Here is a 21,471-nt window from a genome sequence, read left to right on the forward strand (position 1 = left end):
TTTGCCCCAAATATCCCATCAGTTGTTAAATCTCATTGTTTCTACCCTAACATTTATCACATCTGACCCTTTCTCTCTATTCACACAGCTACCCTCTTGTTTCAGGCCCTCGATACTTCTCACTAGATAATTGCAATGTCTTTATTGGTGGTCCATGCCATAGGTATCTCCCCACTGCTACACAGCCAAAGAGATTTTCCTTAAGCGCAGATCTGATTATGACAATCCCCCAATAAAAAAAACTCATGTTTTCCCATTGCTAACTAGAAAATATAAATTCCCATTTAGTTTCTAAATCCCTTCACAACCTCCCAACTTATCTTTCCAACCTTCACATTACCGTCCCTCCTTTATCCTGTGATTCAGCCGAACTGGCTTCCTCTCTATTCCTCTCATGACTCATCATCTCCCATCTTCTGTGACTTTGCACTGGCTGTTCCCCATGCCTGGAATGGATCTTCTCTTCACTTCCATTTCAGAGAATCTTTTTTCCTCCAAGGCTTAGCTCAAGTACCACCTCCTACATCTGGGGTTCTTAAATCTGACCTTAAAATGTGTGTGTATATATCTCAATATAATTGGTTTACTTGGTAATCCTGTGTTTTACTTTATGCATTTAAAAACATTATCCTGAGATGGTACCCATAGATTTCCCCAGACTGCCAAAGCGGTCCATGACACACACATACCAAAAAAAAAAATGGTTAAGAATATCTGTTCTACAGCAATATTGTAAGCATGATCAACTGTGAAAGACATGGGTACTCTGATCAAGACACTGATCCAAGACAATTCCAAGGATCTGTGAGGAAAAATGCGATATACCTCCACAGAGAGAAATGAGGAACTCTGAATGAATCAAATGAATCAAACTTTAAAAAAACAAGAAAAAAACCACAAACTTGTTCTAGATGAAACCTTCTCCTTCAACTGCTTGTGCCCTCCCTCTCAAACTACCTTGTATTTAAATATTTGGTATTTATTTCCTTTATGTTTATTCTATAGAGACATATATATGTCTTTGTTATCTCTCTTGCTAGAACATAAGCTCCTTTGAAACATGGAACTGTTTCAGACGAAGTATTTGCATTCCCAGTGCCTACTATAGCACCAAGCAATAGAAGGCACAACTGATCAACAAATCCTAAAATGAGAAATAAACCTAGAGTCAACAGTATTAAGGTATGTTTTTTTATTTAGCTTGTAGGCACCTGAATGGCAAGCACTTAAACTATTTCCTGAATTAATGCATGGCTGATTTAGCCCTAGGTTTACTTTTTTTCCCCCTTTCATTTGTTTTGGGTAAAAACTTGAGGAGGTAAAGTATGTTCTCACCAACACATTAATTCATTTTTTTCAGTCAGTATTTAGCAAATGGTTAAAATGTGTATGGTACTTTGAGTGTTTTGTTGAGTTTTTAAAAGAGATTCTTTGTTGCTAAATGAAAAATTGGTATTTTTATTGAGCTCTGAAATCTCTGAATTCATAAATCCCTTGAATACAATATTATTTTCCTAGTATGTATCTTAGAACATGAAATGCTCAACTGTGAACGTCTAAACTCAACTATCAAAACTAAAAGTTCTATTTGTTAGAAAAAATTGGGCAAATTGTAACAGATGATTAATTAATGTTAATGCATTCAATAATAAACACAGACTCTTAGGTTCTTGATAGTTGGAAAAGGATAGTAAACACATTTTTTCATGTTTTTTTTCCTTTTAGCACTTAATGAAAATATTAGTAAATGCACTACAAGGCAGTGATATTAATTTGAATTAAGTAATTTATGTGCCTATGGGTGACCCCACAAACAGTGCTAAAGGTGAAAATAATTGCTCCTAAAGGGCCTCAAGTGCCAACAGTGGACAGAAAATATTTCTACCAGATCATCATCAGAGAATCCACCACTTTACAATGCAAATCATGTAAAGGATACTAGGTACTCCATGAGATGTGTATGATTTAACCTTTTCCCAATTAAACTATAATTTATTTTTCCTAGAGGTAGCTTTTAAGAGCAATAGTAAAAATAATAAAATTCAATGATAAAATATTTCACTTTTGTATTTTTTATATGTTTTGGCCACTCCATTTCAAGATCCTGTATTTCTATTATGCATGTGCAATGTCTTCTGATTTCTATCTATCTTAGATACAATCATTCATTGACTTTGAATCACAAGTCATAAAAAGTTTGAAATGTCTCGTGGTATAGTAAGAAAAGTCAGGAAGCCTGTCCAAGTAAATACAGTAAGTCTATCACTTATCTAACCATAGGACTACAGGAAAGTATTTTTTTTTTAATCTCCCTGAGCTTCTATTTTATCATCTACAAGATAAGGGGGCTGGACTAAATGATCTCTAAAGTCCTTTCCAACTTTTAACACTTATGATTCTCCATAAATCTGTACCTAAATTGTGACATGCTTGTGGGTAAGGGCAGTCTTTTGCCTCTTTTTGTATCCTTAGAGCTTAATTAACATGGTGCCTGGCACATGTTTCATTGTTAAGTTATTTCAGTTGTGTCTGACTCTTTGTGACCCCCTTAGGGATTTTATTGGCAAAGATACTGAAGTGGTTTGCCATTTCCTTCTCCAGATCATTTTACAGATGAGGAACTGAGGCAAACAGTGTTAAGTGACTTGCCCAGGGTTACACAGCTAGTAAGTGTCTAAAACCAGATCTGAACTCAGGAAGATGAGTCTTCCTGACTCCAGGCCCAGCACTCTATCCACTGGACCACCTAACTGCCTGCCTGGCACACAGTAGATGCTTACCTGTACTATTCAAAAAGGCAGGATCATTTGATACTTTTCATTTTAAGTGGCAGAATTTCTAGAGAGTTAGCTAGGAAAGATGCCTGGAAATAAAGTCTTCATAAGAAAAACCTAAGTCTCCTTCCCTATATGACCTGAAAATAAATTTGTTGGCCTTTAGCAGAGTTTGAACGTTTTCTGTCAAGAAATAAAATCATACTTGAAATCTAAATTTGAGGTAAAACAAACAAAAGTAGCTATATTTGCTTTAAGTACTATGGTCTTATTTAATGACATTTACTTGGTACTCATCCTTTAGAATTGTAGCAGCTAGTAGGGATATTTGGAAGAAACCAAAAAAGTCATCTAACACCTACAAACTCAACAATATCTGGAAATCTGCATGAAAACTTCTAGTGACAAGAAAATCACTGCTTCCACAAGGCAAATCAATGACTTTTTGGAAAGCTCTAATAATTGACTACCTGCTCAGTTTTAAAGTCTTTGCACTTAGTCTCTGTGGCAATATAAAAATATTCTTTTACATAACTACCGTCTCCAGCAATTCTTTATCCTCTTACCCTCTAAATGTCTGTCACCTACAAGGTTCAGGCTTGCAGGGCTGAGGACAGTCCTCTAATCTTTGTCCATACTTTGTCCTTTGGAAAATTCATCCCTTTGTCCCCTCTATGCAAATGATTCCAAAGTCTATTCCCAGGCTCCCCATTCCTCTAATTTCAGTTATCAACACGACATTTCCACTAAAATGCTACCTGAAATGCAACAAGTTCAGAAATTTTTCGTCCCCAAACTAATTTTCCCCTAGTTCTATCAACTGCACATTGTCCAACAAATTCAGAAGCTTTGGAGGCATTTCCTCTTTCACTCTCCATTTATCCCTTGCACTCTCCATTTATTACCTTGTCTAGTCTGCCTTCAATTCAGTTAATAAGATAGCATTTATTAAGCACTTACTATGTGCTAGGCACTGGAGATGCAAACCTCTGCCATCTTCTCAGTCAATATGGCAGAGTAAGAACTTCCAGTGGAAGTAGGTTCCCCAATATCCCTCTCATAAAGCTACAAGAAAAATACTGAAGGAAAAAAAGCTGCAAAAAAAAAAGCGCCACAAGATAACAAATCTACTCACCCTTCTTCTCTCCCCCCAAAAAATAAACAGAGTGAAAAGTAGGGCCAAGATAGATAGATAAACAGATAGATATGCATATAAGTCTAAAATACTACATAATAAATGCAATACCTAAGGTACAAGCAGTAATGCAAATGGAACAAAGAAAAAATGAAACAGAGTCCAAGGGACACGGATAACTGACACATTTAAAGATTTTAAGAATTAACACTGGTAAACATATCATGAGAGTAATTAGAAGTCTCTCTATTTTTTTTTAATCCAGGAACTAAAGCTAGAGTTTTTAAATGGTTTTTAAAATGAAATTAAAAAGGCCTTTGGGGAGAATCTAATAGGAAACCTGAAGAAAATTTATAGACATTATCAATGACAATCTTACTACAATGGAAATTAAAATATCAGATAATGTAAAAGTGGAAAAACAAGCTTAAAAAAATGTCTGAAAGAATTTGAAAATGTGTAGCTATTACTGACTGACCTAGAAAGTAGTAATAATAATAGTTGACATTTTATGGGGCTTTAAGGTCTTAAAAACTCTCTCTCTCCACATACACATATAAACATATAAACATAATTTAAACCTACTAATAACCCAGTGCAAGATAGGTAATACAAATATTATTATCTTCATTGTAAAGAAGAGGAATCTGAGACTCAGAAGAGTTAATGGACTTTCTTCCATAGCTAATGTGTCAGAGGTGGGATATGGACCCAGGTTTCACTTGACTCCAAATCAAGTGTTCTTTCCACTATACCTCCATTGACTGTATAAGTCAAGTTACAGTAACCTCAGGATCACTGACACCCTTAAAAATAAAGGAAAACCAAGGAACCCAAATACTTTATTCCACCCAGGGAGGCAGGAAGACTCATGAGCCCCTAAATACCCAGAATCTATTCAGGCTGCTTGCCTGTTCACCACAAGACTTAAAAAAAGGTGGAGGTCACCAACTCCATTCCTTCTGGTGAAAGGAGACCCATTAGGCATTATCTTCTACCCTGCCACTGAATTCCAAGGTCCTCCAGGCCCTATCATCTACCCTGCCTCTACACAGACCAATTTATAACTAAGCACCAAATGAGTGTTAGCAAGTATGGCTACTTCCTAAAAGCCATTAGCCAATAATACTGCAAGAGAAATCTGTTCACTTAGATGTTTTAATATTTAAAGTGCAGGTATCCAATTTAGAATGGGAAGAAGTTTCTGTTTATTTACAAAACTTTGAGATCTACATCTGTTCTTTTACTGAATGAATTATTTGGTTAGCAACTTTCATAAAATACAATGCACGAAAAAATCCATAGTTAAAAGACAACTTTACTAAGGAAGTCTATTTTTCTAAATGCTTAGGAACCAAATCTGCATGAATTAAAACACATGATTTATTCTGACTTTCTGATATTTGCAATTTAAGTGCACACAAACATTAAAAAGATGGTGTAATCACCCTATAAAAAGCAAAGACAAGTATTCTACAACTTCTGAAAAAAATTCAACACCATGAAGAAAAAGGATACCTAAGTAAAATAAAACCTAGCAAAATTGTGTTTAAATAAATCACAATCAATCAACAGAATGTTTTAAATACCAAGAGCAATCCCTTTTATTTTTGTTCCTTTCTCCTCTTTAACTCACACCTCTCCCATACTTCTCCTTCTCCCTTGTTGCCCCCGAGTTGGAGAAGGGGAGCTAAGAGATTTTTTAAAAATCCCAGTCAGGTGGCAATAGGTTAATTACTTAACTGCTCTGAGCCTCAGTTTCCTCAACTATATAATAAGTATAATAATACCTTTATCACCAACATCATAGAGTTATTGTGAAGAAACTATCTTACAAACCTTAAGATCCTATTTAAACCTGAAAAACTGTTTTGATTTACTGAGCAAACAGCTTGCAAACATAAATTAAGAAAGCTACAAGAATGAAATCAATAAACATTTATTAAGCACCTACTATGTGCCATGCACTGTGCAAAGCACTGGAAAGGCAAAGCCTTCTGCTCATTTAGGGGAGAGTTACATTAGACAAGAAGACAAGATATATGAGACAAGACAGAAGGTGTGCTTAATTTCATATTTCAATAACTACAGGTTAAGAAGTTACTTACTTGATGGACAGGCACTTTCTGAGGGGTGTTCTGGGGTGACTGGTGAAGCTGTGCCCAAGGCTGGTGATGTGGATGTGGTGGTGGTGAAGACTGATGATGCATCCCTGGGTGGGGCTGCATTGGAGGACAGGTTGGCAACTGTTGAAAAGATGGGGGCTGACCAGGATGTTGTTGGCCAGGTAGCAATCGATCTTGTATTGCTTGGGGATCTGCAAGGCCAACACCAGGACAACCATTTGGTCTCATGTGCCCGCTAATTTCCCGTGGTGTTGAGGACATGCCCATAAATGGACGAGACTGTTGCATGTTTCTGGGGCCCATATTCCTCTGTCCAATTCCCATGGTACCAGGGGGCTGGTGTGATGGCTGAGGGTGGGGAATATTTGGATAACTGCCAACTTCCATGGGTATTCCAGCACTACCAGGCCTAACTTGTGGAGGAGGGGTACCTGCTGGATTACTCATTGCTTTCATGGGTGACATGGGAGGTGGAGAGGCATAAGTTCCCTGAGGCTGTGAAGGATGCATAGTTTGTGTGTTCATTTGGTTAAGTGAGCCACTGGGGTGAATGGGCTGCTGGTGCATTAGTCCTTGACCACTGTTTGATGGAAATCCTACAGCATTTGGGTATCTTGGTACAGACGGATTCATTGGAGTGTTATTTGTAAGGCCTAAATTTTGATTCATCCCTGTATTGTTAACTAATCCCTGATTTAGATTACTGTAAGGATATCGAGAATACTGCCCTGAGTTGTTTATAGTAGGTGAGGGGACTGTCTGGCTCCGAGAACTAAAATTAAGGGTTTGTGGCCTAACAGCCCCTTGTTGAGGAGGATTAGGGGAGAATCTGGGACTGTGAGCAACTGATTCTCCGTGGAGAGCAGTGGGGGGATGGTGATGAAACTGTTGGACTGAATGACGTAAAGAAGGCGCCATGCCGGGATTCTGCTGGGGCACATGAGACAAGTGGCCAGGTCCTGAGGTGGCAATGAAAGGATTTCCCTGATTAAGGCCTTCTTGACCTTGAGAAAACTGGCTCATCCTCTGCTGTGGTTGACCATGTTGTTGCATTGAAAAATCACCACGAGCCATGTAGTTTCCCATCTGCTGCATGTGTGGAGGATGACCCTGTCCAGGTGGTCCAGACGGATTCTGTGGTGGCTGGGGTGGTTGCTGCGGTTGCTGGTAAGGGGCTCTTATCTGGTCTGGCACCTGAACAGCCCGTGGTCCCCACATAGAGCCACTGTCCACAAAAGGTTGTCCATGTCTTTCATTCTGCATGCCAGGATAAACTCCCATCTGACCACCACTACTGCCACCATGAGCAACCTGAGGAACTGGAGGGTTGTGATACTGTGAGTGAGGAGAGGCTATACCATTCCCAGGGGCATTACTCATCATTCTGTTAGGCTGATCCATCAGATGCATCTTTTGCTGTTCATACTGATTATAGTGATCAAAATGGGTCAACTTTGCTTGATTTTGATTAGTGGGGGGATGATGAAGAGAGGATTGCAAAGAGGCAAAACCTTGGTCTATAGGCATTTGCTGACCCATAGGATTGACTGGATTTTCAGGGTAACCACATTCTCCAAGGCCTTCTAGCCCTTCACTGAAAATATTTCCATCCTCTCCAAAAAGACTCATCATTCCTGGATCTGCCATCTTCTTCCAACACACAGCTCCTCAGAGCTACAATTGGAGAGAGCTAGTCTGTGCTTCACCACTTCACTGATGTATTTGTCACCAAAGCCTTTAATCCTTAACTAATCTTCTTCATGTCATTCCATATTTCCTTAATTCTCTTGAACCATGCAGTGTCAAGCAAAGTCTGATTATAAGTCCTGGAAAAATAACAGAAGGGAGACAAAATAGACACAGAATTAGAAATAAACGTTAAAAACCATCAAGACTTTACACATTTGAATTTGGCTTCTATCAAACAATACAAATGAATCCCACTGACTGAACTGTAGTTTGTAAATCTAGTTCACTTTAAGAGAAACTCATTAGCTTCCATCAGAAGCAAAACACTAACCTTAACCTTAAATTAATCCATTCACTACACTTCCTAGTGTTCCATTCTTGGATGGAACAGAACAAAAGAACATACAACATGCAGCAGCAGCAGCAGCAGCAGCAGCATGCCACAGCAGGCAGGCAGATGTATGAATCTAGCCAAGCAGCCCATCTGCTGAACTAAAACCCTGAAAATGCTCTAGTTACCAACAGCATGTCCTTAACCTTATTCCCCTGAGCAGTGCAATCAGATGAGCAAGCATCATCATCTAGGGCTGCGATAAGCTAAAGTTCATTAAATTTATGAAAGTATCTTATAAAAAAAACTCATTAATTACATCTGAAATTAGAGCACTACAGTCAACCTACAAACGTGCAGGTAACATACTATGTCTCTGACATCCACTTGTCAGTGTCTAAAACGGAGATGAAAAACAAGCTTGGAAGACAGTAAGATACATTCAAAATTGTATTATGGTTAACAATATGAATATGCAAGCTTCAGAATAAGACTTAAAAGGGTAGTTTTCATTTGTCAAGAAGATAAATTTCCAAATACCATATTCAGACTAATAAATATGGCTCAATGCCCACTGGCTAGAAGATCTGTGCCAAAATTCTGTATGTTGATGACAAAGGAAGTTCAATCACTGAATGTGTCAAAGGCACAGTGGTTACTAATGATGTAATAGGATCCCACTGACGACTAGATTAAAAAAAACAACAACAACCCTAGCTACAGACTTCATACAAGATTATTCTCATTCGTAAGAACATAAAACTTTTATTAACTAAAATTAGCCAATACTGAAAATAATTTCCATGGAACAAAGTCTATTTTTACAGTCAGCACCACTTTATTTGTAGCACATAGCAGGCAGTCTCCAATAGTTAGTATTTTATTCAAATAGTTTCAAAGAAACAGTTGGCTTCAAATCATACTTTTTCAATGTGCCAGCAGCTCCTTATCATGTTTAAATAGCCCTTTAAAGTTCACAAATTTATTTTCTTACAAAAGGTAGTAATGGTGTTATCATCTCCATTTTGCAGATGAGAGTTTAGAGAAGCTGAGTGATTTCACCTTAGTTACATGGTTACTGTCAAATTCAAAAGTCAAACCAGGTATTCTGATACGATGGCTAACATTCTTTCCACCATACTATGGTTTCTCAAATAAGATGAATCTGTAAAGTACTTAAAGTTAGGATTTTTCCTGAGTGTTCATTAATAGAATCTGTATATAGGTTCTAATTAACTTTTGAAAAATGATTGAAATCTTAAGCATCTTTCAAATTTTTACTTTTTCTCCTTTATAAGTACATAAAAGAATTGCATGATACTGGCCCTCTTGAAAACAACTAATTCTCCAGGAATTTAAAAGGTTATTTACTAGGCAAGTCTAAATTGTGGATGGTAATTATCATATGGGAACTTAAATGAACAGAAGTCCACAACAAGAAACTCTTGTGAGAATACACTGGTCAGACTAATACTTGTGGACTCGTTTTGTCGTATTCTAACATTCCTAACAAGATGATGATTTACTTTATATAAAATGTAAACAGCATCCCAATTCAATGCCAGAACTACAGACTTATAACCTAAAAGGGTCCTGAGGTCTGTAGTTTTCAGACGACAGCTGTCAAAAGCAGTCAGCATTCTCCCCACTAAGCTGCTGACTGCTATAACCTTTCTGATCTAAGTCTTTTTCCCCCAGAAACAGAAGTCAAATAGGTGAAAATAAGGTGAGCACTTAAGCAAATTTACTGGTAAACATGCTACATGAGTAAGTGTGTTATGTAGCATTTGAAACAAAGTAAAACAGAAACCAACATCACAAAAAGCAAGAGAAATTTTTAAATTGAGTTTACCTAAAAAGCTCGGTCAAATTAATTTGTTCAAGATTAATTTTCCCTTTCAGGATCATAAACCCGGGATTGAAAATATCAGACATAAGAATTGGTAATGGCTTAAAAACTATGATGAAATTTAAAATCATGAAGACTAGTTATTCACCAGAAAATGCATTGATTTAGCATAGGAAATATATAGCTATTTGTGTGCCTTTACAAAAACAAAGCTCTTCAAACTTTAATCCTTGAAGTTCTTGGTTACCGAAGGGTAGAAGACTCGTCCAGAATACAAAAGAAGTGATCTTCATGCAAAATTACTTATTTTAACCTACATTTTTGAGAAAATGCTTTCTTACTTTTTTTATTTATTCATTTTTTAAAATTTTTAGGCAATTGGGGTTAAGTGACTTGCCCAGAGTCACACAGCTAGTAAGCATTAAGTGTTTGGTCTGTTTGAACTCAAGTCCTGACTTCAGGGCCAGTGCTCTGTCCACTGCGCCACCTAGCTGTCCCTCTTACATATTTTTTTAAAGCAACAACCGAGAAATACCTTTTGCCTATAAGGCAAAGATAACAACAATAACAAAAAGATAAAAGGGACCCTTACATTTAAAAAAAAAAGCAGCCATAGCAACTTTTTTGTACTGGCAAAGAACTAGAAACAAAGTGGTGTCCATCTATTGCAGAATGACTGAACAAATTATGAACTGGCCATGTAATAGAATATTATTACACCATAAATAATGATAAAAGGGACAATTTCAGAGAAACCTGAGAAGACTCACATGAACTGACACAGAGTAAAGTTAGGACAACAATTTATATAATAACAACAATGTAAAGAAAAACAACTTTGAAAGAGTTAAGAACTCTAACCAATGTTAACAATCATCTGTGATTCCAGGGGACCAATCATGAAGCATAGTATTCACCTCCTAAAAGAAAGGCAACATTTTAAAGATGTAGAATGAGGAGCACACTTTTGGACCAAGCCAATGTAGAAATCTGTTACTTTTAATTATGCATATTTGTTATAAATATTTTGCTTTTCTTTTTCTTTCTCCATGGATGAGAGAGGGAATGGGATGAAGAGGGGGATTCAGGATAGGATTACTCCCCACTAAAAATGAAAACAGAACAAAAGGCAAAGAGAATCATTGACAAGCAAACAGCTTTGAAAGTTACATGTTAAATTTATTGTATGCTTGAAAATAAGCTCTACTCAATAAAGATTTGAAGTTCTGTGTACAAATGGATTCCAGCATTCTAGAACATAGGCTGCTTATTTTATTTGGTGGTTGTCAAATTCAGAAGTTAAAAAAAAAACCCACCTTACTAAACACGAGAGTTTAAAGGATCCTCCCCTTGCCCTAAAAATTATATAAGGTGTGAGGAAGCCCAGCCAGTATATTAGAATAAATTGCTATGTTCAAGATTACTGAAGAGGAAACAAAAAATAAAGATAAAAATGCCAGTTGATAATGGTGCCTTAAAATGATTTCCCTTAAGTTATACTTTGGAGAGTATATAAATATTTAAGAGGTATTTATGACTAATTAGAGTTTTAAATAAAAATACGGCTAAATCTTAAATCATCCTAATTTGTAAAACTTCTGAAATCACTTTTAACAAGAAGTAGAAGGATAAGGGGAAATGATAAATACTAAGGATACTATATCATAAAATGCTCTTTGGTTATCTATTTGACAACTGTTTTAGTTATGAAATCCAGGAGAAACAAATGCCCTGCTGTATGCCTAGTTAATATAATGAAGTCTTAGTAATATGAGTTTCCACCATAGTACTCTGCTTAATATTACGTGAAAAGTGAATTGAAGAACCTTTCTCTATTTGTCTCTCATAGGATGAGTGAGGTTGGGAAAAGAATTATCAGGTTTCTCAACTAATAAAGGTGAGAATTAACAGAATCATAGAGCCTTGCTGTGAAACCAATTCTAAGAGCCACAGAAATGTAGAGCCACCAGGAACTTTAGAGATCACCTTGTCAAATATCTCCTCATTTTACAGAAGAAGAAACTCTTTTATAGATTTCACTTAACAAACATCTTCTTAAGGTTTTCATGACTTTAAAAATTTGACAAGCCCTAGAATATCCAGAATAGCCCTAGTCCTTGACCAAGAAAAATAAAATGAATAACAAGGGGAAAATGAAAGCATACATACATTCCCTTTTATTCAGAAATGATTCACAAACAAATATAAGGAGAATATAAAATAATGGATTTCTTATCTTTTGGTGAATAATTGTGCAGTACTTCTTGGATCATGCAAGGATCATGGAAAATTCCTTCAATGCTTAAAAATGATTATGTAGTTGACATGAGTTACACATCTTTTAATGAGCCAAACACCTATGCCAACAGGGTTTGGCTACTAAAAACACACACCAGGAATTTCAACTGCTTCTTTAGGAAGTGGGAAAATAAAATGCCAAGTTAAAGCCACAGAATAACATTTGCTTAGGCAAAAAATGAATCCTCAGAAGGAGGAAATGCTACCTGGGAAATCAGGAGGAGAAAATATAGCACAATAATATATTTTCAAATGAGGCTATTTTTAAAATAGTACTCAATTATTTTCCATTCATTTCTTATTTCCTACATCTCAAATAACTAGTTCTTAACAAATATACTTTTCTTAAGGTAAGATAACATTCCATATTCTTGCTTTTCTCATTAGAACTAGTTTGCTAGAATAATCTGATAGTACTAGTAACACAGACGGGACATTTTCTCATGAGAGAGTTTTTAAAATGTGCTTTTTTGTCATGTGATCATATGTTTCACATGAAAACGATTTCCTTTTAGTTCCTCTACCTTTCACATCCCCCTACTTGAGTAAGCAACCATCCATCCAGCAAGGACAAGGAGTATGAACATAAATTTCCAACACTTTTAGACAAATTTATACATGGGTATAAATATGATATCCTAAAGGATATCATAGGATACTTTTGTGTCTTGAACTAATCAAATTGTTCTCCTTAAAAAAAGTGGCAAACCCCTCCCAGGTTAAAGAAATCACAACTGAATGAGTAAATAATCTTATATTAAGCATCCTAAACCATTGAGTTTCCATTTACAATAAAGTACTTTTATTAGAATCCTTCAAAGGCTATATCAGAGATGTCCAATGGGATCTTGTATGATCACCATATTTACCACTTTTGGGAAATAGAAATTCAAGTCAACTGAACTGGCAGATTGCTGGCAATCAAGAACAATATGTTTAATTGACAATGACCTAGAGAAAGAAGAAAGAACTTACAGCTTATCAGTTGCAGATTTACTATGTGCAGCAAGCAAATAGTGTCCAAAATATTTTTTCCCTTCTAAATTAATGCTTTGGCAGGACAGATAAGATGTAAAAGGCTCTTTCTTAGATAAAAAAAAATTCAATACTTTTTGACAAAGATAACTAATTCTACTCTGCACATCCTCACTCAAGAAAAATAGCATCTGATTAAACACCACTACTTTGAAGGTTTGTTTTTTTTTAAATTCCAAACTCACTGGCATGATGAAACAACTCCATTATTTCTGAATGTCATGTAAAGGTTCAAGTTTTAAATCCTAAACACTTAGAAGAGTTCTTACTAAATATTTTCCTCATATTTTAATTTCTTGAAAAACATAATTTTTACTACGAAGTGAAGAAATTTTAAGTATCTCTTATTTTAGAAAAGCAATCATTTTCTCTTCTCCCATCAATACTAAGAAAGTATTTATAAACTTAAGTTGTCAAATATACCACAAGTTTCTACTTATGTGATATATACATATACACACACACACACTCATATCCGTCATTAATTTATAAGAAGAATAAACCAAAATGGTCAAGTTCTACAGAAAGAACAATGTTTTTAGGTCTATAAAATTCCAAATATTTTAGAAAAATAAAAGAACAAAGTAAGTATTATGAGTCCATTATGGTGCCATCAATTTTATAAACAGTAATCAAACTTTCTTTTTTATATAAAAAATGTATTAAAAATTAATACCATGCTTCATTTAACACAATTTGAAAAAACACATGTGAATGCTAGGACTGATACTGTCATATATTAAAAATTTTATAAAAAATATTTTTAAATATATTTATATTTGAAAAAAGATATATAACTCTGACAAATACAACAAATAATTATTCAACTTTAAAATTATCACTATGGAACATTTAAATGACAATGTTATGTCAAAAGATGGCTTCCAAAAATGATTTCATTTTTAAGACAGTTCCACTTGTTTTGCCCACATTTTTGCAAGACACAAAGCACAGCTGTGCTTAACATTTTATTTTATTTTTTTGCAATGGTGAGCTAGTACCACATTACATAAGAGTATTTCACAGGTTTATTGCAGAAAAATTTCAGTTATTTCCACATAAATGAGTCTGATTATGGTGGTTTCTTTTTTTTGTTTGTTTGTTTGTTTTTTGTTTTTGCTAGGCAATGGGGTTAAGTGACTTGCCCAGGGTCACACGGCTATTAAGTGTTATGTGTCTAAGGCCACATTTGAACTCAGGTCCTCCTGAATCCAGGGCCGGTGCTCTATCCACTGCGCCACCTAGCTGCCCCATGATGGGTTTCTTTATAAGATAAAATGTGTTCAATGTAACATTTAAGCTTCAAGAATTTTCAGAACATTTAAATGCTTTCTTTTTAAATCATATGCTATAAAAACAATCATCTAATAAGTCATGAATAATACAAGTATGTGACAATAAAGGAAAATCAATGGAAATATTAATGATATCCTACAACATACAGAAGTGGCTTCATAAAAGCATGAGAGCCACAGAAAATTCGAAATGTTCATTGACAGAAGGAAAAACACCCTACACTTCAACCTTAAAAGTAGTATTTCCTCAAAATCAACCCTTTTAAATTTCAAGGCCTCTGGGAAAAGAAAAGAAGACATACTACTCCTGACTAAGAACATGGCTAAATATGACCATCACTGAAAAATGTAAACTACAGACAGCACCCAGGACTATCTTCACAGCTACTAAAGAGAATAATGTCAACATAGAGGGAAGTCTTCAATAGAGTAACACCGTGGTCTATCTTTAGCCCTATCTTCTATTCAACGTTTTTCAAAATTTTGGGTGAAAATACAGATGGCATGCTTATCATGTAGTTGACATGAAGCAGAGGTAATACACTGCATAACAGGATCAAAAACTAAAAAGATCTTAAAATTGTATGAGAATGGAATATAAGATAATATTTAACAGGGAAAATATAAAGTCCTACACCTGGACTAAAAAAAGTATAAAATGAACAAGTATCTAAGCAACAGTTTACATGAAAAGATCTTGGAATTCCAGTGAACTGTGCGCATTGGATAGAAAAACTATCAGGGTCTGTGATAATGGAGTAATTCCACCTAGGCATTTCTTGTGCACATCCCTATGTACACGCACACATATATGCGCATGCATGCACGCACACACACACACACATACACACACACATACACAGGCACAAACCCTTGCTTTACTGGCCAGTGCATCAGCTGACTAGCTAATGCTATCCTCAAGAAGGATAATCTAGAAGAACACAATGGGTAAACTGAAAGACTGGAAAAGATAAATTGGATATTGCCAGAGACTCTAGAAAAACTAAAACTCATCTTTTAGTGGCCCAAGGAAGCCATCTACCCAGTAACTGAGTATGATGTCTAGCTTAGACTCTCCACTGAGGTGAAGCTGACTATCCCTGAAAGATGCAAACAGGAGTACCAGAGAGGTATGCAAGATAGCTAAGGTCTACCATCCATGCTTCAAAAGCACTCTCCCTCCATAAGAAGTATCCTTTCAACAACACATGGGCTGGCCATCCACCTATCCTTCAGTAGCCTGTCTTCATGTATACATACGTTACTACAGATGCACACCACATACATTTTTGTTTTCAAGTGAGCCTGTTTATACTTTTCAATATTGGAAACTTAAGGTTGTTTGTTTCTAAGACAGACTGCAAACTCAGTATGACTCAATAGCATGATGTGGCAACTAAAAAAGCTAATGTAAAACTTCAGACAGAAAAAGGGAGGTGATAGCCCTATTATACCAGAACACATCTGGATTCTTCTGCTTAGACAGAAAAGGCAATGACAAGCTGGAGCATGTTCAAAGAAAAGCAACCATGTTAAGAGGATTTGAAACTATGACATATAGGCTCAGGTAAAGGAAACAGGGATATTTAGCCTAGAGAAGATAAGATTTAGGAAGGACAAGATAGTTGTTTTTTAAGCACTTGAAGGGCTGTCATGTAAATGAGGGATTAGGCTTGTTTTCCTTGGCCCCAGAGGGCAGAGCCAGAAGCAACAGGTGGAAGTGACAGGGAAGCAGAGAGATTTTGACTCCACAAGGAAAAAACATCCTCATTATTATGGTTGTGCAAAAGTGGAATAAGCTGCCTCAAGAGGTGAGGATCACCCCTCACTGGAGGGCTTTAAGTGGAGACTAGATGAACACCTGTCAGTAATGTTGTCAAGGGGATTCTTGTTCAGGTAGAACGTAATCCAGATTACTCCTAATGTTCCTTGCAAGTCTGTAATTTAAAAATAGCTAAATTCATGTAAAACGTATGAGTCATAAAGAGGAGAAAAGAGAAATGAAAGACCTTACATTCACTATGGTACAAAACAGTTTTGTAAAAATGCCACATCTCTATATAGATTAATTTCCTACATTACTTTAAATCTATTGGAGAAAAATACTAACCAAAAAGACAAACAGGAAAGTTACACATTTATGAAATTGGAGAAATTAATTTCCAGTACTCTTGGCAAGAAAGTTAAGTGGTAGGTCTTTATTGGAATAGTGCAAGTTTTGGAAAATGTGGTGGCTAATATCATATCTTGACCCTCTAACTCATCCTAGGCCTAACAAAAATATTGATTAACTCTATAAAGGCTACTGACACCACATATTTATTAACCTAAAAAAAATCACCATTAGAAAACATCATTCTCCCATTCATTCCAGACTTGATTCAAGCTACTGGTTTGGTATACACAGGACAGCTATGTGATGACAACCTAGAAAGGAAGAAAAAGTAGGATTGGAGAAGTAGGAAAGAGGACCATATTGCTGCCATCAACTGTCAAGTGACCTTCTAGCAATTAGTCTCTAATAAAGCTGACACCAAATCACTGGAGGATTCAAGAGGTGGACCAAGGGGCAGTATACTAAAGTTTGGGGAATGGGGACAGGAAGACAGACACCCACACAAGTGATGACTCTTGTTAAGGATCATGTTTTTGCACACTTATTGCAACTGTCACTGAGTAATTGACCTAGCAATTTCCTACATTTTTTAGAATTTAAAAAGCATTTAGAAAGCTATAAGCAGCCCCCTTTTTGTATTCCAGGGGAAACAAAGAGCATGCCATCCAGACTAGTTACAGGAGAAGCTGGAGTAGGCATTACATAGGCTGCCTTTATGCATACTACCAACATTTCTCCTGAAAAGTCTGGCAGGACTACAGATGAAAATAATTTATCTACTTTCTTTGCTGGAGCACAGCATATGTGATAGGTAGGGAATCTTATCCATCATGAAAAAAACCTGAGCACAAAGACAGGCTGAGTGTCAAAAGATACAAGGGGCAGAGGTCATACCAGTAAGCTGGAAGGTTTTCGAAGGACTGCAGCTGTTAATGTATGGCTATTTTATGCAAAAAAGAAATGATAGGGAATAATATTTCAAATTTCCATCATGCTCAGTGAAGCAAAGAAACTAACGTGCAATAAAAATGGATAACCAAAACTGAAGAGACTTGGAACATGAAGAAGCCTAAAGGTTTCTTCCAAATGTAGCACATATACTATATTTATAATAGTAATTATTAAAAAATTTATAATAAGAATTATAATTAAAGAATAGTTTACAAAAACATTTCCTTATTATTGTTGTGCAATGAACATAATATTTTCTTAAGAATTAAAAATATATTCATTAACACATATTCATTAGTTAAAAGAGCATTGGATTTGTATTCAGAGGAAAATATATCAAATCAGTTAACCTCTCTGTGCGTCAGTTTTCCTAAAATGAAAAGTGTAAAGTAGATAATTTTTATTTTTCCTTCCAGCCCTAGATCCATGATCCAGGGATCCTATAATTTATCTATTAATGACATACAGGAGTATTCTTTCTGAAAGTTATCCAAAATTTAGCAGAAGTTTAAAACAAGCAGAGTACAATGGAAATGGTCCACCAGTAATTCATTTGCCATACAAACAGGCAAATCAGTTAACTTCTCTGAGCCAGTTTTCTCCCCTGTAAAGTATAAAAATTATACTCGATGAGCTCTAAGATTCTGAGCTCAAAAATTATAGTTCTAGATGGATGTTTCAGTATAAATGAAACAAATTACTGAATTTTTAGTAGATATTTTAAAGTTCAGCCCCCAAAACATATCATTTCAATTATAGTGAGATAACACCTGTTCCATTGATAGCTTATGGAATAACAAGTTCAATAATTTGTTTCCCTCTACTGATGCAAATCACAATTCCTCTACAACTTATTAGATGGTATTTAAGAATCACTGTGATAGAAAATTCATCACCCTGTGGCCAATCTGGTGATGAGAAGTTTCAATAAATTAAAACTTGTCGTTTTTTGCTAGGCAAAATGTACATTTTAGCTCAGAGAAACTTTTACCAAATTGGGAAGGTGAGGGAAGGAAATAAACATTTCTTAGGCATTTACTCATAGTAGAGTTGTTGTGAGGATTTGTAGGGGGAAAAAAGCACTTAGCACAGTGTGGCACAGAGTGGCTGCTACATGAATGCCTTACAAATATGATTATCACCCTGTGAGGTAGGTGCTATTACTATCATCCTTCATTTTACAGTTAAGCAAACTGAGGCAGACAACAGGTAAGTGACTTGGAAGACCCAGAATATTCTTCACTGCTCCACCCAGTTGCCACAAATACTCAAAATTGATATTTTTTTGGAAATCCAGTCAATCAATAAATATTCATCTACTAGGGTATGCCAGGAGAGGGGAACCTGCAACCTCAAGGCCACATGTGGCCCTCTAGGTCCTCTAGTGCAGCCCTTTGACTGAATCCAAACTTCACAGAACAAATCCCCTTAATAAAAAGATTTGTTCTGTAAAACTTGGACTCAGTCAAAAGGCCGCACCTAAGGACCTAGAAGGGCACATGTGGCCTCAAGGCTGCAGGCTCCCCACCCCTTCTCTATGGAGCTTACAGTCAAGTAGGGAGATAGCTATTAACATAATTTTAATATACAGTATTACACAACAAATCTAATAAAGAGTTTAAAAAAAACAAAGATGGTGATCCCTACCTGATCCCTACAAAGGAACTTCATGAGCAACTCAGGAGGATCAAACTTCTTAGAAGAAAGGGCATCTAAATTTAGCTTTTAAAGGATGATCAAGATTTCAACAAGTAAGAAGAAGAAAAAATACTCTAGGATTAGGGAGCAAGCAAAGATAACAAAGTGGAGGGAAACGAGGGTTAAAAGGGAGAAGAGAAGTCTAGTTTGCCTGGCACACAGAATGGAGTAGAAAGGAGTAATATAAGCTAAGGCTGGAAAGAGAGACTTACATAATCATGTTCTGCGGGTTCACTGACCAGATGGAGAATGTGAATTTTGCTTGGCCACTGAAGATTTTTGAGCAAAGCCATGAGAGAGATCTATGCATAAGAAAGAATTTTTTGTGGCAGTGGTATGAAGGAAGTATTAATATAGGGAGAGAACTGAAGATGGGAACATCTATAAGGAAGCTATTATATTAATTCAGGTTAATACTAATGAGAGCATTACTAGAGTAATGGCAGTGGGAATTCAAGGACCTTAACAATGTGGCACTGCTCTCCCTTTCCAGCCTCATCTCACATTAGTTCCTTTTATACATTCTGGATTTCCCAAAAAGTGTCCATTTTGAGGATTTTACCAATTAAAAACTAACCTGATGGCATGCCATCCAATTAACAGAGACTACTATAAATAAAAGTGAAAACATTAAAAAGCATGAAAAGATGGGGCAGCTAGGTTGCCCAGTGGGTAGAGCAGTGGCCCTGGAGTCAGGATGACCTGAGTTCAAATCCAGCCTTAGACACTTGACATTTACTAGCTGTGTGACCCTAGGCAAGTCACTTAATCCCATTGCCTAGTCCAAAAAAAAAAAGGCATGAAAAGATAAGAAACCATTTGATACCACCTCTAAGTTTCTTGTTATGAAAATGATTGGCCTAAGGATATTTATGAAGATTTATAATTGGAGTTATGCATTTGGTTTAATTAAATTCAAGAAATTCAGCAAATACTTACAAAGCACCAACTATATATAAAACTAGAGTAGTGAATAGTCAGCCTTGGAGTTCAATCCTGTCTCTGACATTACTGACTATGTGGTTCTAAGCAAGTCACTTCACCCTTCAGTGATCTAGCACAGGGGTGTCAAACACCTCACCCCTCTCCTGAAACAAAAATACAATAGAACATAAAGTTAATATGTGGTTTTCTAAGCCAATATGTTCTCTGCAAGGACCCTTATGTACAGTTAGTGGCCCCATTTCTAGAATCTGACATCACTGATCTACTAAGACAAGAAATTAAAGAAAATGGGCCAATTTGAATTGTTAGACAGAGGTTTCACTTCTGGATGTTACCTTGGCCAATGAAATTATAGATCCAATACTGATCCCAATATGTAAGTAACTGTCCAGGTCTTAGGGCTGCAAATATGCAATAGAGATCTTACCCTCAAGGAACTTACAAGCTGATGGGGGAAGGAAGGAGACAGTATTCAACTCCCCAGTGAGATCTGCGATCTTGGTGATCTGGATATTGCTTCCAAAAATGAGTATAACAATCCATCCATGCTGGCCACCAGGTTTGATTCTTGTCCATATTCTCCCATAAACTCAAAACAGGGAGTTCCCTCAAATTGCTGGGGGAGAAGAGGACCTTCCTTGAATTATCCTGATAATCCAAAGATAACAATGGAACAAACCCATGGGCTGCCCACTTGGTTATCCTTCATTGTCACCATATGACCAGCTAATTTATTTTTTAATTTACTTCTCTTCAGGAAGGATGAATAAACAAGTAACTATGATACAAGGGAGAGAAAGGTAAATTTGGGAAGGGGGAAAGAATTTATATAGTGCCTATTATGTTCCAGACACTGAGCTAGGAGCTTTTCACATATGAGATCATTTGATCTTCACAATAACCCCGGGAGGTAGGTATTATTATTATCCCTATTTTATAATAGAGGAAACTGAAGCAAGTGGATGTTCAGTGACTTGCTCAGTCACACAACCAGTAAATGTCTGAGGCCACATCTGAACCCAGGTCTTCCTGATTCCAGACTCAGGACATTATTCACCGCACCAGCAGCAACCTGTGGAAAGAAAAGCATCGGGGGGCAGCTAGGTGGCGCAGTGGATAGAGCACCAACCCTGGATTCAGGAGGACCTGAGTTCAAATCCAGCCTCAGACACATAACACTTACTAGCTGTGTGACCCTGGGCAAGCCACTTAACCCCATTGCCTAGCTC

General features: G+C 36.4%; 1 protein-coding gene across 4 annotated transcripts in view; it reads right to left on the minus strand.

Moving 5' to 3' along the window:
* Nucleotides 1-21,471, minus strand: part of CHD7 (chromodomain helicase DNA binding protein 7) — a 245,671-nt gene that overhangs the window by 148,963 nt on the left and 75,237 nt on the right. For all 4 annotated transcript variants that reach the window (XM_021005910.2, XM_021005912.2, XM_021005911.2 and 1 more), the window contains exon 2: nucleotides 6,018-7,861. In XM_021005910.2, the coding sequence (XP_020861569.1) occupies nucleotides 6,018-7,682 (1,665 nt within the window). In that variant the 5' untranslated portion in view covers nucleotides 7,683-7,861. The remainder of the gene's footprint in view (nucleotides 1-6,017; nucleotides 7,862-21,471) is intronic.

The sequence above is a fragment of the Phascolarctos cinereus genome, unplaced genomic scaffold (genome assembly GCF_003287225.1).
Source record: "Phascolarctos cinereus isolate Bilbo 61053 unplaced genomic scaffold, phaCin_HiC Scaffold_4;HRSCAF=312, whole genome shotgun sequence".
NCBI lineage: Eukaryota > Metazoa > Chordata > Mammalia > Diprotodontia > Phascolarctidae > Phascolarctos > Phascolarctos cinereus.